Source organism: Polyodon spathula, chromosome 3 (genome assembly GCF_017654505.1).
Source record: "Polyodon spathula isolate WHYD16114869_AA chromosome 3, ASM1765450v1, whole genome shotgun sequence".
In the NCBI taxonomy this organism is placed as follows: domain Eukaryota; kingdom Metazoa; phylum Chordata; class Actinopteri; order Acipenseriformes; family Polyodontidae; genus Polyodon; species Polyodon spathula.
Window position 1 is genome coordinate 30,764,589 of NC_054536.1, and position 19,109 is coordinate 30,783,697.

Here is a 19,109-nt window from a genome sequence, read left to right on the forward strand (position 1 = left end):
CACCTGCTCCAGTTGTCTAAGTACAATGGTCAGGCGCTGGGCAGGAGTATGGCTGTATTAGTGGCGACAAGAAGGCAGCTCTGGTGTGCGGAGATAGATCTCTTCATGACCCAGGAGTCCACCCATTGTTCCAACTGGTATTCGCTATTGGAGAGAGGTCAAATGCTCGCATTGACGCACTGGCCCACAGATGACCTAAGACTAAGGCTTTATGCTTTTCCATCGTTGCCACTGCTTCCACTGTGCATGGAGAAGATCACGTGCTTACAAGACCGCCATTCGAGCCCCTACATTCAGCAGAGCTGAAATTCCTGTCTTCAAAGACGTCTTTTTTGCTTGTTATTACCTCTGCCAAGCTGGTAGGTGAAATGCAAGCATTTTCAATGACGAAAACCTTTGTTTTTTGTGGAAGCTGGAACTAAAGTTACTCTCTGCACTAATCCTGCTTTTCTCCCTAAAGACATTTCTGCTTTCCATATCAACCAGTCAGTGGAATTGGGGTCCTTCCATCCACCTCCTTTCCAGTCTGACAGGGAGAGAAAGTTTCATACGCTCTGTCCAGTTAGGAGACTGGCGTATTATGCTGACCACACCTAGAGTTGGCATCAATCCGAGCAATTGTTTGTTTGTTTCATGTCTAAGTTCCACAGACAAACCCTGTCTAAGCGGCTGTTGAGGTGGATTGTAGACACAGTCAGGATTGCATACGATCCAGCTAACCTGTCTCCACCAGAGAAGGTCACTGGTCACGCCACAAGAGACTTTGCTACCTAACTATGGTTACATTTTGTACATGAAAAGGAAACAGTTATTATCATAACCCTGGCGCTGATCCCTATGCGACAGTCATTGAGATCTCCAAGGGGTGGAGGTGACGCCTGACGCAGACAGGGTTCTTAAAGGAGCAGCTTTGATATAAGTGCTCAGGTAATTCGGGCTATAAGAAATATATCCTATAGGGGAAGGGTTACATTTCTATTTCAGGGAACCAGGGTTCAGATAATACCCTAACATTCTCCTTTACATGGGGGCCTAGCCAAGAAGGACAATTTGGCATCAATCAGGAACCAACTAACATTGATGGGCTGAATGGCTTCCTCTCATTTGTAAAAGTTCTGCTCTTACAAATTTGGAATGTATTAAGCTCTGTCTTCCAACATATTCAAGAGAAGAAAGCTTGGTACAAAAAAAATCAGTGTAGCCACCATTCACACCACAGGGGCTATCTGAATTTTGTCAAGCAGTTGAGGTGTTTGATCAGTGATGGAGAAGCTGGAAGAGAAGGCTACAGGGGATGTTCAGCAGCAGGCTATTGAACTATGGAGACGAGCCCGTGGATGGAGATGCAAGTGTAGGCCTGCCTGCACAGCAATTCCCAGCATAAACGCTCATGGTCATTACCATTCACGTAACATTTATTTAATTGCTTACAAACTACACATAGTCCAGACAACTCACAAATCGCATATAAACCTAAACCTAATAAGGCTTGTTCCAGTACAATAGTTGTTTAACACTTATTATTTCTTTCTTAGCAGACACCCCTATCCAGGATGACAGTTGTTACAAAATATCACATTACAAAAGATCACATTACAGATAAGAGCAGTTTTAAAGTACAATAAAGTATCATTGCAATGCTACGTTAACTGAGCCAAACTACAAGCCAGTCCCGAACACTCTAAAGGTGTGGGGTTTAATAAGGGACATTTATTAATGGTACACGCCCTAAACCGGTGTTAAAGGGATCATTACACATGCATTCCAGACTCAGGACTGTGCTTGTCAGTCTACAGCATACAAGAGCTAGTAGATGGGATGGGAAGAAGTGACGACCAAAAAGGAAATATTTTCCATGGAAGTTGTTTCACCTTTAAGGGATATTTTCCATGTTTTGTAAGTTTGTGTTAAGGTGCTTTAATCTAAGCTCAAAATTGCTTATCAGTTGTAAATGCTGGCTGTAGATACATGTAACCTGGGCAAGATCAGCCAGAGTGTCTTTACAGAAGTAAGGAGCCAGCCCCATCAAGTGATCTAAAATTTTCGATCAAGTTTCCTTTTGTTTTTCTGGCAATACAGTGCTGGCTAGATGTTCCTTGCACTTATATAAACACTTGACTGATCTAGCCTATGTTACATATGGGAATATATACACTGTGACTGATCTAGCCAGGTTACATATGGGTACCCATTAAGACACCGTCTTTTACAGATCACCCCCCCCCCCCCCCCCCCCCCCCCCCCCCCCAACATTAATTATTATTTATTATAGTCAATTATTTCTGAACTAGGATGCAACAAGTTATTTCTTCAATGACATTAGTAGTGTAAGGATGGTGCATTAGCTGAGGATCCAGTAACGTTTTGCTTAGGTCAGGTAAGTCCAGTGCATAGTAGGATGTGTAGATCAAGAGATCTTCAAGTGCCGTCTAAACAGATGGGTCTTATCAACCTTTAACTCAAAAACAATTTGTTCTACAGGCTTCTGGTAAGAGACACAAGGGAAGTTACACCTTAACAAAGTTTTTTTTTTTTACCTTTGACCTTTGGGTAAAGCCCCCAAAAAGTACCATGGAAAGGTCCAGGTCAAATTTTCCATAAGGTAATATTTTTGTTTTGCTGTGAAAAAAAAAAAAAAAACCCTAACCCCACCCCCTCCATTTTAAAGAAATTTGAAAAAAAGTCAGTACCTTTTATTCCAGGTGAAAAACAATATTTTTGCCACAAAGGCCACACCAGTCAATGGCCCTTTATCCACAGTTTCTCAGTCTTTTTGAGATCTTGATCCTGAAACTCGTAGCCTCTTGAGGAAGATGAAGTAAGAGACTAGGGCCTTCAACACTGCAAAGAATGTTGGTCCATCTGGCTAGTGATACTGCTGTGATTTCCCACCAGGGTGCATGAACTGCATACAGAAGTCTCTAATTCCTCAATGACATTTTCAATCATTATCCAATATGCATCAACATAGATGACAATAACAAAATGTCCTCTCCTATATGTCTCTTCTTCTTCAGCTTTGGGTTCATCTCAGAAGATACAGTTTGTGGTGCACTATTGGAGATGGAAAAGTCTGGGAACACGGATGAACTTATGCAGGCTCTTACTGCCCTTTATGATCAATGCAGACTTGAAACTTTGCTTTAGGTGTTCAGCAATAGCCATGATTTATTTTCTGAATACAACGATGAAGGTTATGCTATTGAATGCAGTCTTGCAGAATTAATACATGTCTTCTGGGGTTAAAATCTGGCCATCACTGGGACTGTTCCCCCATTACCATCCCATGGGCCTTTGCAATGTAAACTTGCAAACAACATTCCAATCAGCAGCTGAAGTGCAGTTTATGGTGGCAGAGATTTGTGAAATTAAACTGTTTTTTGTATTGGGTAGCACAACCATCACTGGAGTAATGCATTTTCTTCACATGGGGGAGGAGTTTGGATTGGAAGAAGTACATCGCTTATTTTGAATGATCTAGAGAATCACTGATGATGCAGAAAAGTAGATTTCCAAAGCTACCCTCTTCTGAGTGGTAATACACCACAAACAGATGCAGCGTTGCTTGGGAATTTGACTAATAGAAGCTTTGGACCTCATCTTGGACCATGAAAGAACAGTTCTCGGAAAAGCAGTTAGATTCTCTTTTACGGATGTCAGGTAACTGAATAGAGCCTTGGCTGTGAAATGATGGCAGTTCCACAATACTGGCATGTTTCTCCAAGAAGTCAGTGTCACTATCTTTAATGGTCACAAACTTGGGCTGATCTATGGCAACACATTCCTTGTACTGAACCTCATCCTGGAGATCTACTAGGCCAAGAACTCCAGGGTCCTTAGTAATTCCCATTTTTCCAGGGCACTTTTTGCATGTACTTAAAAGTTTGATTATGAGTTTGATTATTACTGTTTCCAGATCACACAGTTATTCCCATTAATTCTTTGAGTAAAATGTGTTGTTTCAATGGAACTGGGCATATCATCAACTGTACGTTCTGGTGATGAACACACACACATGCAAAGTGTGTACTTTTTGGGTCTGCATGAATGAAATCCTGAAACCCTGATAAACATCTTCCATACTTTATGAGAACAGTGCTGGTAACATCACCATGTGTCACAGAAATGTTATTGTACTCCTGCAATAAAATATGTTGGCTTTTTCCCCACTGACAATGTGTTATTCCTTTGGTCATCTGATTCAAATTAAATGTTTGTTGCAGAAATAGGGATTATTACCTGTATATTGCTCAGATTTCTTTGAAATGGAGGGGCAAGGTTAGTTTTTTTTTATTGTTTTCACAGCAAACCAAAAGTATTACCCCCCTGAAATTTTGTAGATAAGCAGAGACCTGGATGTTTCCCATGGCATTTTTTTTTAGATTCATATTTTTGGGGTTTCACCTCAAGGTCAAAGGTCAAAGGTCAAAAACTTGTTAATGTGTAACTTTCCTTGGTTGTCTTTCAAATGTGTTTTTTTTTTTTTTTTTTATACCGTTTGACCTCACTATAACTTTTGACCCCTTGACCGGATCAGTCTAAAAATGCAATAATGTGTTTTTGAAACAGGCCTGAGCACTGAGTTTGGTGTAAATCAGAGATGGCAGGGTGTTAGCTGCTGGGTGATTGGTCACGGAATGACCCATGTGTCTGTGGTAAGCAATTAGAACTGAAGAGTAGCTCCAGAACTTAAATAGTCAACACACCTTCACTGAGACAAAGTATCTGAGTAATTGCAGTAAGGACCACTCATAAAGGTTCACAAAACAGTATAAAAATGAAAATTTCATTTGAAGTTACATACCCTTTAATTTAAGGTTGTTAGTTAGAAGTTGTGAATAGATTTGTAAGATTGCTAGCTTGATTACCATCCCCTGTTACAGCATGGAAAGTGAGCAGAGCTAATGCTGCCTGCCCTCGATGGAATCTTTGCATATGCTTGTGACGGTCAAACAAACAGCTGCTTCTTTGAAGTCCCAGCCACTTTCCATCATGTCCTTATACAAAGGGTACCGCAGTGCGACTACACCCAATCTGTCCAGCAGCAGCATCACCAGAAAACAGACACAAGACATGCTCTCATTCAATAAAAACAACTGCACTGCCTACTATAATATTTTAATGTGCACTTTGATTGGATTAAATGAAGGGTTGAAGCACCATATGGGGACCAGGCAAGACCCTTTTTCATGCTTATAATAATTACATTGATTAGACAAAAAACAAAAAAGTGATAAGGGTTTCCAAGAAGTCTACAGGTGACAGCCAAAACAGTTACTGTTAATGGAACTACCTTTCCATTTTACGGTCATTTTTAAAACTTTCATCCATTATTTTTAATGTGACAGCAATCTTTCATCAACTTAGAGCCTACATTGGATTCAAGTTAATTTCTGTCTGACACCCTGCTATAGTAAATATTTCATTTTTCAGCTGTGTCAGCTACGGCCATCCCTTCCACTTCTCCTCACTACTTTTATAGTAACACACAAAGTACTTGGAAGCGAATCCTTTAAAACATAAGTTATAATAAACCCCATTCCTGATCATTAAAATCTAAATCTAAAACCACTTCAGAGCAGACAACTGAGGAAATGACAGGCCAATGGTTAGTGAAGCCAATTGCCTGAAAGATGGTTTGTAATCCCTTGGTCCTAAGTATCTCTACAAACCACAAGGATATACAAACTGCAACAAAACCCACCAATCTCCGATAACATATCAAGAGGTCATCTTACAACAGCAACAGAACATGTTGACATGGTTTCACATCCCACTTCAGATTTGGGAGATCCATCCCAAACAAAAATAAAATTCAACTTAAGACTTCAATTCCCAATTGTATATTTATTTAAACACGAAATTAACCATAAAAAGACCTTAACATGTTCAGACACATTCACAAAAAAATATATCATAATAATTTGAAAATAGCAACTAGTGTAAGAAATAAAAAAGAAAAGGAATGAATGAATGGAAAGAACCAAAAATATATAAAAAGAAAGCTAGAACCGGGGGAGTGGTGTGCAGAGGTCTGTGGTCGGGCATCGAACCCTGATCGGCACACTCCTGTCTAGGCGTTCAGAGGCTTCTGTGTGTATATGGCTTACATTAGAAATAGCTCAGGGGTTTCTTGAAATGAACAGTGCACCCACTGTGGGTAGCGCTCCTTGCAAGTTGGTATGGTATGCCCACGGTACTAGAACTGGTTACAATGCAAGGAGTCAGTCTGACTTTTAGGTTGTATCACATAAAGTATTCTAAAACACTGGGCTTGATTCTCAAATATTTTTACTCCAAACGGTCAAACAATTCCTTTTTAGCGCACTTACAATTTTAATACAAATTAGCAACACCTGATGACACCCCTAAACGCTCTGAATAGTGTTTTCCTAGTTTGGTGCATTTATTTCTAAAAAAAAAAAAAAAATGTAGTTAATGACAATTTGGAGTAAATACGTTTGCAAATCTAACCCATTCTCTTGAGGAAAGTAAGCACACATAATTCATAGAGCATCTTAACACCTGAGGTTTGAAACATGTAAACATATTTATAATTCACAACAACAGCTCTCTTTCCAGCAGACTGCAGTTTGGATCCAGAGATACTCCGACAAGAGGCACTAAATCACACACATATCAAGCAGTGTCTGAGCCAGGATTCAAACCAAGGCACCCAAAGGCCCCTAGTCCCCAGCTCTAACCCCTGGGCCACACTGTCTCGAAACAAGTTTCCATTTTGTTCAATATGAACTAAACTTATAATATACCAGACGAACACATCCAAGAATATTCTCCAATGGAAACAGAATGGCACATTACCTACTTTTTCAAATCCCTGTTTAGACTGCATTTCTGTGTGACTGGGGGGGTGGGATTACATAGAGTTGGCACTGAAGCTGGCACAGGCAGAGAACAAAATCCAAAATCCAGATAACTCCTGTTTGAATGTGTATGTGCAAGAACAATACCGGGTATTGATCATCATATTCCCATTCATTAGAATTTATATTTGTTATGTACTATATTCATAATCTGGGTTATGCAAAAACACAAAACAACAAAATCATTTCTACCCATTCTTTTTTTTCCCCTTTAACATTTTTTTTTAAATTTACATTAACATCTAATGGAATTTTTCACGTAGCACACATGCTGAACTGGGGCATGGACTTTGAAGGGAATATACACTCAAAATGTTTTACACATCTAATGCAATGAAAATACATTTAGCATTCCTTGTGTCTTGTACTTCTGACTGCCCAACCAAAACCCACAGGGCTACAGTCCCAGTATATTGCCACTTTGTTGTCTGACCACCTTAGACTTCTCCATGTCTGTCCTTCAGATTCTGGTTCCAGGTTCCAGGGCCAGTTCTTGACGGTTATCTCTTCTCTTTCTGGGCATCAATAGGGTTTGGTGGTTTTAATGAGGATTACCTGGCAATAGCACTAAGAATAGTCTGTTACATACAGGGCAATGGGAAAATTGGACTGGAAAGTAAGTGAATGCTTCATTCCTTGTGAAGTTTGGTCCATCTGCAGATTTCAGATCTGCTGCTTTCACTTGGCAATCATCTTCTGCCAGCAGCCTCATCAGATGTTTGGCTTGTCACTTCAAAAGGGCGTGCCCCGCCTTTCAGTTTTTCAAGATTGAAGCTGTTTCACTTCTTAGATTTCTAACGCTTCAGACTTCTAGTCATTTGGATTTCTCTCTGGGAGATATGCATATGTTAACCTCTCTCTCCCTCCCTCCCTCCAGCCCTCCTGCTCCCCCGCTCCCCTGCAGTCCTCTCTCTCTCTCTCTTTCTCAGGTCACACCACAGAGCTGGCCTCAGCCGGTCTGCTTAGAGCTGCAGCCACATCACTCCTCTCAATGCGGCTAAGCGCAGCGTACAGTGCCGACACGGTGGTGCCCTCTTGAGCCGACCAATCAGAGAGCAGGGTGTGCACAGGGTCCTCGCCCCGCCCGAAGATGTCCACGCGATCCTGCTCATACCCCAGCTGAGCAGCCAGCTGGCGCCAGCCCTTCCCACTGCTGGTGTCCTGCAGCAGCTGCTCAATCTCTTCCTGCCTCTGGGGGGCAACGTTGAGGTATAGACGGCTCTCCAGTTTATTGCCTGCAAGAGGAAGAACAATAACCGTCAGCAAACAGTGCAAACTAATCAGACTAGACTGCATTGTGAGTTGCTAGTCCATGACTCTCCTGTAAACAATGGTATCTTTTACAACCAACACTTCCCTTCTCTTTTATGAATTCATGTCTATCCTAATTTCTTGGCTTGGTTTCCTTTTCTGATGCTTGGTAAGGAGATCTGGAGATTTGTGTTTACCAAGCTGTTTTAGACCTAAATTTAGATTTGAATGATCTGGTTTTCACAGTGGTCACTCAGCCCTGGCCTGCATCTCTCATCCCCTCACCTTTGAGCTGCTGTGTCTCCTGCAGGCTGTGTGTATCCAGGAAGACCCCGCTGTCGCTGTGCAGTTTTTCTCCTTCGGGGGAGCAGCTAAGCTCGCTGGCACGCGCTTTCGCCAGCTGCTGTTTCTGCTTGCATGAGGTCCAGCTGAAAAGAGGAGAGGGAAGTGTGAGTCATTTATTGAACTATTAAACACAGCATGGATGAGAAATAAAACAATCATTAAACTATGACTGGAAATACAGCTGGTGATAAACTCCAAACACACCAGAACATAGAGCTCCCCAATATCTACGCTTATTTATATCTCAGAAGGCATTTTAGACAATGTACTTCACTGTTGTTACATACACACCAAGACTAATGCCGCACACCTGTTTGTCTGCTGGATCTGACTATTTCAGCTTGCTACTTGAGTGCTGTTTGAGGCTTGTACTTCAAAACGGAATGAGTTTAATAAAAGGGGACTGAAGCATTTTTAACAGTTCCAAATCCCCCAACTCCTGGAGGGACAGTGTCCTGGCACAGTGGGGCCCTGGCAGGATCTGCTTTGGGGGAAGTTTAATCCTCTGCTTTGAAGGCGGCTCAGACTTTAGCCAGTGTACAGGGGAGAGGAATTCTACTAGTGTGTGCAACACAACAGCACTGGGGATTATGAAGAGCTGTGCTGGGGCAGAGACTAGCGTAAAGAAGCCCAGAGCCTGCCTGTCTGCCTGCCTGTCTAGCCGTCCACACTGCAAGCACAGCATGGAGAACTCACCACCCTCCTCCTCCTCCTCTTCCTGCCCTGTCTATCAACAATATAGAGGACATTACCACCTCTGCTCTGAATGCAACCTACCCTCAGGAGTGTCACGAGAGCTGCTAAAACACTGTGCTGTAACCCTAAATCACTCTCCTTATCCTTGCTGGGATTCTGTCAAGCGCTTTGAAATACCAGGGTCTGGCTTATGATGTAAACAGTGCTGGATTTTAACTCACCCTGTTGCGGATCTTTCACTGTATTTGACACTGTGCTTTGTGATGTTAAAAAAGAAGGCGGAGGGTTGTGCTAATACAGGAAAACCTCTACTACCCCAACTAACAGGGACCAGGAGGTGATCGGATAATCAAATCACAGCTGTGAAATTGTTCGAATGGCTTTCCCAATCAACAAACCCCCCAAAAAAGATGTAACTACATATTTTATATACAGTATACAGAACTACACTGTTCAGTAAATAGCAGGGATTGAGGGCTGAATAGCATGTTTTTTCTGTAATAAACGGCAGAAGAGCACAGCACACAACAAGACAGTCTGTTCGGATTAGCAAGGTTTGACTGGAATCACCGAGGCTCGGGGGGGGGGGAGGGATTCAAGCCACTTTTGAAATCATGAAAACACAGAGTTCAGTCTTGCGACACAGGGGGTGTTCTAGTGCAGTTTTAAGGCAACTGGGTGGACAGGGGCTGTACTGACCACTTGTAGGCAACGTAGATGAGCAGGCCAATGACGATGGCTGCCAGGATGGAGCAGTACACTGGAATGATGTTCTTGCCGCTGTCCTCCTGAGGGATGAAGTCTGGGGAGCTGGGGTAGGTGCTGGTCTCAGACTCCATGGGATCCCCACGGCGAGATGAGTCCTTTGGAGTGGCAGTGCCCTGTCTCTGCAAGATCATCAGTTTCTTGTCTGAATGGGGCAGAGGGAGAGAGGTGGAGGGTTAGTCAGCAGGCACACACACACTGGGGGCAACTTCTGATCCATACTTCAATATTGGCACCTTGATGTCCTTCACATGACCAATTATTACTTTTCTACAAGGTTATATATGTACTGTATCAGGTTTTTCTAATATAGTAATGCAACGGTTTGTTATGGCTGCTTCTACCAACTTCACCGAAGTATTGAGGAGCCATTCAAAAATGATTTAAATATAATCAGCTTTGCTTAGGGGACTAGCTATACTAGAGTGTGCCCCAAACAAGCAACTCTGATAAAAACAAAACACATTCAAAATTAAGATCATAATCATGTGCTACCAAAGTTTGTTTTTACTTTCAGTAACAACAATACAGTTAAGAAACTATTCAACAGAAAGTGTCTAAAAATAATTCCAAATGGTTTGTTTCACAAAAATTAAAACAATGAATGCATCTGTTAAGTCTGCAGCTGTGCAGTGGTTATCCTGTGAGAGTTCCCTGCTGGCAGCTGGCTGTGATCTGCCCTTATTAGGAAGAGCTAACATTCCAAAGGCCATGTGGCGAGCGGGTGTTAATGCGCCAACGGGGACGGGGGTGGGGAGCGCGGGGACAAGCCTGGCCTGGCCTGGTATTACTCTGCTTTTAAACACTTGGGGAGCACTTCATCTCCTGGCAACTGATATGAAATTACGAATTGCTGGCCAAGTAGCTGCCACAGGAGTTACTAAAGCTGCTCTAGTTGGCTCCAGCATGGCTATTTTAAGGATCAGAGCCCTGGAAGCTGCTGTTCCTTGTTAGTGGCCATCGGTCATTACCTTTCTTTGATCCCACATATGAGCTGCTCCAACCATGTCTTGGTTAAGTAACTAACTAAGTCCTCTTTGAGCCCTGTTACAAACCCACAGACTCAACAGCTCCACGGAATGGGGAAGCAAGACAGAAAGACAGAGATAAGGAACAAACGGAGAGGGGGGGGGGAGGGGGGGACGGACAGCCGTAAATATGTCTCTCCCCCCCTTTCTTGAACTTCTGCAATAAACATGAACACAATTATCTGTAACTACTAAAACACTCAATAGTGTTGATTTTAGATATACTAAAAGAAACTTTAGAAATTAACTGAAAAAAGTTTCAACTAGAAGTCTCTATTATTAAGTTTATTTCAATATGAGCAATACCAACAGCCACTTTGATATTATCAGAAGTATATGTGTGTGTGTGTCTGTCTGTCTGTCTGTCTGTCCGTTTACAATAGCCAATTAAGCCGGCTTAGTTTTTTTTTTTTTTTTTTAATTTTTTAATTGTTTAAACGCAGCTGTCCTAAAACGGGCCTGCACAGCAACAGGAAGTTGAAATTTTTACTCAGACAACAGAACCAAAAAATATCTTTGACAGAAAACTTAGAGAAACAAAGGCAGAGGATTCCAAAAGACACTGAAACACGTATAATTTATTTGAGATAAATGCCTAGTTGCCACGAAAATTTATCGTCAGAAATATTACTTTTCACACATATCTACCAACGTAACCTGTGATCCTATTTTGATATGCATCATAATGAGAAAATGTTGTTTTTTTTGGGGGTACCACTGTCTGGAATTAAAAAAAAAATCATTCCAGTAAAGTCGATAAGAAAATAAAAGTAAGTTGTTTTTAAATCTGAAAATAACAGTTTTTAATTATATGCATCAAGGCACTAACAATTATAAAATTAAACAAAAAAAAAGCCACAAGCTTGTGGAAGTGTATTCAATTTAAATGTGTAGGCTGTATCATCGTATGTGTCATGATGTGAATATATGGATAAGCATTAGCTTCAGGTCGAAAAGCAATTTACTTTTAAACAAAGGACTGGATTCACCCCATGATTTATGAAAGGTTTTATTTGTAAAATTGTATCAGATAAGCCAATGTCTTTGTCTCAGTGTCTTACCCATGCAGAGTGTGTCAGAGTTGGCGGTGCACTCGCGGATCTGCACCTCGCTCTCCTGACAGGTTGTGCAGTTGAGGCAGGTCTCAGTCTGGCTGTTCTCCTCGGAGTAGGTTCCTGCTGGGCAGGCCTTGCACTTAGTGTCCCAGCGAGGCCCACACTCCCACTCCACACCGAGCCCCTTCCCACAGGACGAGCAGGGAGCGCACAGAGGGTCAGAGCCATTCACCACATTCAGGAAGAAGCCGTCGCCGCAGTTGCACTGTGTGTCCTGTGTGGCCATGCAGAGACTTGTCACCTGGATACCCTGGGGGCAGAGCGAGCACGGGCTGCAGGGGGTGCCGGGGAGCGTGGAGAATGTCAAACCTGCAATAGACAGCAGGGGGAGACACTACTTAGGTATTTAGAGATATGAAGATAGTACATTTACATCACTAGGGAGAAATCTCACAAATATACAAGCCAGTACACAATACAATACAAATGTACTTTACATTTGTTCTTTGGTATTTCAACTGGATCCCATCTCTTTTCCAAAGGCTCAGACCCCCTCCCTCCCTCTAACACCATGCCTGGAACACCAAGTATTAGATCACTTCTGGCCCTGAGTGGAGTACTCGCCCCTACTGTGATGCCAGCCTACAATCCTGGCCCCCAGATGGTGTTGAGCAGGTCACCCCTGTAGGTATACACCACAGTTCCTGGAAACTTACCCTCCTGGCAGGCTTTGCACTGGGTGTTGGTTTTGCCACATTCAACAGTGACCCCAAATCCTAAGGGGCAAAGGTCACAGCACTCGCCATCCTCCGTGAAGCGGTTAGTCTCGCAGGTGTCTGCTGCGGCAACCTGCGATTCAAACACAGACACACTCAGACTGTGCCCAGGGCAACACTGCACTCATCAAGGGTCAACACCACTTGTTATTAGGTAATAGAATCAAAAGTGTTAGTGTCATAGCAAGCTATAGACTGTGTGGATGACTGTTCCATTCCATTCAAAAGAACATGAAGACCCAACTTTGTTTGTGCTCTCAATCTGTTATGAAACAGAACATATCAATAAATATGGGTTGGAAAAACAAATATGTAGCTAGCATAGGAACATTTTGTAGGGAACACAAAACGACTCATGCTATACAAGAGCTGCTCACTCCAGATTAATTTGCCCTAGATTAATTTGCCTAGTTTTAAGTTAAGATAACCTTATAAAACTTCCCAAGATGTTTCACATTGATAGTTTTAAAAGATAAAGTTGCAAATTGCAGACCCAGAAGTAGACTGTTGTGATAATAGGTGCTAATGCATCCGTACTGGTGGACACAAACCAAAGCAGTTCCTGCTCTCGCTCAATGATATACATATTAATGCACCTATGAAGTCACTAGTTTAGGGCCACACTGAATGTTGATTTACAAGAAGCCCCTGCAGATCTATTGAGAGACAAATGTTTTTAATTAGGCTCTTGAAGCAAAAGAAAAGAAGAAAGGTTTTAACTTGGATTCCCGCATCCCAGACCGTTGTGAACAGCTTCACAGTTTGTTAAATTGTAAACTATATCCTGTGTAATAGAGGAGATCACAAGATGGGGTTTATTTGTTTGTGTGGACAGAGGGGAGTCTTTGATGTCCCTTCTCCCTCCAGGTGTGTCGAGAGAGGTCCCCACTTCCCTCTAGCACATCTCCTTCTCTCTCTCTCTCCCTTCTCAAAAACTGAATCTTAAGTATGCACACAGTTGTAAAAGCACTGGGCAGCCCCAGGGCCTGTGTGATGGGAACAAACAGATGTCTCACTGCCCTCCCCTCTCTAACAATTCCTCTGATCTTTACACAGATTCACAGGGGGGCTGCCAGCGTCACCTCTGGAACATGTGCGGAACTGTGCTGGGAGCCTCCTCCACCTGGTCCTAGAGCACTCTATCTAATACCCACATGTGAAAAAACCAAGAGTGAATTGAGGAGCAAAATCTGGATGCCTTGTGAACAAATGGGGGGGGGGGTATCTTTTGTATCTTTAAATATCCCATTGCTTTATATGGTATATGGGGTTATTGTAAGGTTTCTACAACATATTAACCCCAACAGGACTAGGGTTAAGCGTTCAAGGTAATATATATTATATAATATATATATATATCTATTATATATCATATATCTATATATATATATATATATATATATTTTTTTTTTTTTTTTTGTTAAACGTCCAGTACCTATTCCTATCGTTAACCACCTCAATTTCAAACCCAGCCACTCCAGACTAAAAAAAAGGTGCACCATTCCAAGTAACGTTTGTAATTGAATTGTAATGGTTGCAGTCCTTCTGTCCTTTGAACTCAACAGGCAGCACACAATGGTGTAAAGTGACCTGATGCTGCTACCGGGGCCTCCCCAGGGTCTCTGAAACAGGACACCTCTAGAGATGAGAAAGGTGTGTGTGCAGAGGGTGGGGTTGTTTATTTATTTATTTTAAATTAAAATCCCCAAACACTGACCATAAACAGCAAATGGTCCTCTGTAGGCCAGGAGACTGTGCAGCAAAGTGAGAGGTGTGGGTTCAAGCTCCAGTCAGGGTACTAACTCCCTGGAAAGCTTCTCTGTGGTTAGCGATACACACATATAAACTGAATCAAAGGCAAGCTCCCTGGAGTGCAGACGGTATCAAATTCCTTTCAGACATTCATTCTCTCTCTCTCTCTCTCTCTCTCTCTCTCTCTCTCTCTCTCTCTCTCTCTCTCTCTCTCTCTCTCTCTCTCTCTCTCTCAGCGGATTTAAATATTTAAGAAAAAATATATATTATATACCCTGAACAAATAATTTATTATTTCAGGAGACAATTTTGCCCAGTGGTTCAAATCACCCCTTAGATTCACTCTTACCTTTTATCCTATTGTACAGTTAAGACTTAAAACAGAAATCTTGTCACCTAAACTTTACTTTACCAGGCATCGGGCAATTTCAACAATTACTGAGATTGTAATTGAAGACAGCCAGCCGCTTCCAAGCAATGCAAAGACAGCAAGAGTGCAGTGCGGGACATGGACTGGGCTGTCATTAAATCTTCGACTGTGAGCTGCTCGTTGCAGCCCCTTACCTAATCTGGGGTCTTACCTTATCAATAATATTTACCTGGCCGCTCTTAACAGAATGCCAGTCAGTATCAATTTGCTGTCTGTCGAGTTCACTTTATTTTACTCTGTCTTTTACCATCACCCAAGTATCCAGTGCACTCACAAGCCCTTCCTTTATATAAACAGACTGGAGTACTAAAGAAGACATTACTCTCCTGGACAGAAACAGCTTGCCTTTGCATTAACTAATATAAATATTTGGGAAGGTCTGTCTTGACACCCACATATCGTCATCCCCCCACCCCACACACACATTATCCAAGGGTTTGCCTACTTTAAAAAATACTGGGGCCTGGTTAGGGGTGTAAAATTTTGAACAAAAATAAAATCTATTTGTCCAAAGGTATAAAATGCCTCCTCCCCTCTTTCTTTTATCTTATTTGATTTTGTTTTTTTAGCCTCTGACTGCTGCTCCTGGCAGTGGCAGTATTATCACTGGCACTCTGTTCATATGGCTCTTTCATTGTTTTTATTCTTTACCCTGGATTTTTGTATTGACTCTCAAAGTTGAAAAGACCCTGAGACAGTCTGCTAATGTATATTTTTTTTCAGTATAGTAATGTCAATACATGTGGCCTGTCTTTTTACAAAAGGTTAAACCCTTGGCCAGTTTTTCCATGCCTATACCTAATTAAAAAAAAAAAAGAAGGGAATTCTGAGTCACCCATTGAAAAAGAGAGAAAAATGCACTGACTACCTGTCTGAATAATTACTATACATTTAATTCTATAAAGTTTATTTATCATAATTTCTGCTAGGTAAATACGTTATTTTGGAGACATGGCACAAAGTGTACAGAAGAACACTGAGTGTGTTTTAAATGTTAGAAAAAAGACAAAACGCAAATATGTTTTTAAAAAATGACGGATCAATTCATAATATGCGAAACACTCACGCATATATTATTCATTACGAATTTACAGCGCAGTAAAAAATACTGGTGCTGCCACAAACTAAAACGGTAAATTGTTATATATCATATAACAGTTTAAAACGTTTTATAAGTTGTATTATGTTATATATTTTAGTCTTCCTAGTCAACAATTCCTGGGCTCCCATTGTAAAGAAAAGCAATGTAATTATAACGTTCCATTAAATCAGACACGCTTGTTCACGTGTGTCTAGTGCTCACCTGGGGTGCCAGATGGATTCTATTTGTACCTCCCGCAAATCCTGTGTTTGCGAAGTGATGTGTACTTGTCTATATCGTTTGGGTTTTAAGGTTTGGAGGTTTAGAGGTGTCTGTGTGTAGCTTATGTGCTAAACCTATAGGTTTTAGTAACATGCGTGGCATCCGTGTTTTTCTAGCAACAGTGCAAAAGTGGCACAGAAAAGAAAATTACTTGTTAATCTGTTCATTTGTGTCGCTACGAGTAGGCCTACTCCCCAAAGGGGTGCAAATAAACAATGTGTATAATGGAAGCAGTGTGTTTTGAAACGTGTGTTCAGGTGCGTGCACGTCAAAGGTGAGGGATTAGTGTTTGTTTAACGCGACCATATGTATTTAAATTATAGCTAACATGGAGTGGGAAAAAACGATGAGGCGTACAACTTATCTGAAGAACTTTTGTGCGGGGCCTGTTGATGCTCGCTTACATTGTTTTCATCTAAAATGGGTATGCCATTCTAAAATAAACAAATAAATAACAGATCAAAACGTAATTATTTCGATTTGAATCGAAGTAGAGAAATTCGGCTGGTGCTGAGTCTGTAAATCTTCCTTCCCTCCTCCTTATCCGACTATCCATCAATAAGGACCTGTGCGATATGCCGTACGTTTAGACAGACAACAAAAAAACTACCAAATTAATACAGTAGAGAGACAGAGAAAAAGTACAACTAATTCATTCCTGGTTGTTCAAATCAAAAGTCACATCAGTATCAAATATTTACTTACAGGCAGAAAGTGAAACAGAGAATAGTGTTCTTGAAAGCCAGACTAGCAAAATGTGCTACACATTAAAATGCATAGTCTTTCGAATGAAACAACGTTAATGCAAATATGAAAGTGATAGGCTGACGTAAAAACAGGCGTTGATGTTCAAAGTTAACGGAAAAATATGCCTTAAAAAATAGTCTTATCATTGGAATAAACGGGTGAATGAAAATGTGCTCTGCAAAAATATATGTAACGTATTTGGGAACAAGATGTGTCTTAATGCGATAAGCTAGTTTTAAGGCGGACTTTAGTAGCCTGCAAAGTCCAGCCCAGAAGAAAAAAAATACAATAATGACACCTCAATTTCAATGAAAAACGGCTAAAAGCCTATAGGCCTACTGTACTACATTAATCCTAAACTAGCCTCCTGCAACCACCCAATCGCGTTCGAACGACCCTTTCATATAGGCCGACTTGCTGAAATGCCATTGTTGTGAACACATCTGGTTTGAAGGCTTGTGGCAGATTTATATTATGTAGGTGAAGAGTGAGGCAAGGGGGGGGGGGGGGGGGGGGGGGGGCGATACCAAGGGCGGGGGTTGGGGGGTGGTGGTACAGCGGGAATTTTGGTCATATTCGGTGATGAGGTAAACTAGCATACATACCCTCACTCTACACCGTTTTACAGTACATTCCTGTATTAGTATACACTATAGAATGCAATCGGTTTAACATATACATTACGCAAAACGAAATATTTGGAAATGCTATTATTATATAGCTTAGGTATCTTACATGCAATGTTGATACTTTTGCAGTTTTGGTTGGAAACTTCGTCAAAGCCGTTATTCGCATTCTGTAGTGAGATGAAGAATGGGATACATTGTAATTTTAATTTTAAATGCAGTACAATGTTTCAACTTACCTTTGCGAGAATCAGGAAACAGCAAGTTAATGCGACCCTCCTCGAATCCATTGCAGTGATTAGCAGTCTCCGATCGAGTTACTGAACTTCGGGGTTGCTCCAAAAAACATAGAAATCCAGGATCTTGCGTTTTTGTTCTTCCCTTATTTGTAAATAAGCCTTTTTGACAGAGAATTAAAAACAGAGCAAGGCGTGTCGCTAGTAATCTAATAAATATTTGGCTACTTTCCGCAGGAACGGCTAATGAAAAACAGTGGTCTTATCGGTCATAACTAAATAATAATAATAATAATAATAATAATAATAATAATATATAATATATAATATATGTATATATACAAATCTGTGAGGGCTATGCAAAACAATAGCCAGATAATCTGCGGTAATTGTAACGTATCCAAAACTAAACTGCTTGAGGAAATCGGCTTAGTTCTCCGATCCGATCCGCTTGCAAAGCCCAGTTCTGAAATTTAATTCTAACTTTTTGTGTCTTTTTCCTTAAGAACCGAGTTTGCGATTAATGCAAACAAACAAAAAACAGCAAAATTCTTCTTTTTTTTTTCTTCCCCGTCTTTAAAAAAAATAATGAGGTCTGTTATTTATTCCAAAGGATTTGCTCCTTTCTGTTTTCTTGACTGAGGCGCTTTCTGTTTCAGACGCTGTCTTTCTTTCGTTCTTTCTTTCTTTCGTCCTTCCTCTCCTTCTTTCTTCTTTCTTTGTCTTTCTTCCTGTCTGCCTCTACTTCTCTCCCTCCCGTCCCGGACAGATGCACGAAACGGACGTGTGCTTCCAAGGATTTAAACCCTGTAGAGCATTAAAGGGTTAACTCCCCCCAAAGAGCTACTGCATCACATGTGCAGCTCCCTGAGCTCGGATTGGCTGAGCCCCCGAGGTAATAAATCACACTGAGGCGATTAGCAATAAAATAAAATAAAACTAGTATGACAAGATAATTTTCCGAAACTACAGTAAAATAATAAAAAAGATAAACCCGAGCTCTCAGGAAATACATTTTGGGGGGCCATTACTTTGCATTTGAATTGAAGACTGCACTTCGATCGACTCTCGAGTTTCCTTCCACCACGGCGCACTTAAATAAGAGCTCGCTCATCTGCATTTGTATTAGGCACACAGGATAGATGTACTGTATTT

The 19,109-nt window shown here is 41.3% G+C and overlaps 1 protein-coding gene across 2 annotated transcripts; it reads right to left on the reverse strand.

Moving 5' to 3' along the window:
- Positions 1-2,791: 2,791 nt before the first annotated feature.
- On the reverse strand, positions 2,792-18,772 carry LOC121312968 (tumor necrosis factor receptor superfamily member 16-like). Of its 2 annotated transcripts, none has more exons than XM_041245007.1 (6): positions 17,828-17,916; positions 12,741-12,873; positions 12,031-12,393; positions 9,876-10,086; positions 8,421-8,563; positions 2,792-8,119 (listed from the first exon to the last, which is right to left on the reverse strand). In XM_041245007.1, exons 1-6 carry the CDS (start codon positions 17,885-17,887, stop codon positions 7,815-7,817), a joined length of 1,215 nt encoding a protein of 404 aa, XP_041100941.1. In that variant the 5' UTR covers positions 17,888-17,916; the 3' UTR covers positions 2,792-7,814. The 2 variants fall into 2 exon arrangements, with proteins under 2 accessions (XP_041100941.1, XP_041100942.1); XM_041245008.1 differs by lacking the exon at positions 17,828-17,916 and adding an exon at positions 17,958-18,772 and having other exon boundaries at positions 2,793-8,119.
- Positions 18,773-19,109: the final 337 nt, after the last annotated feature.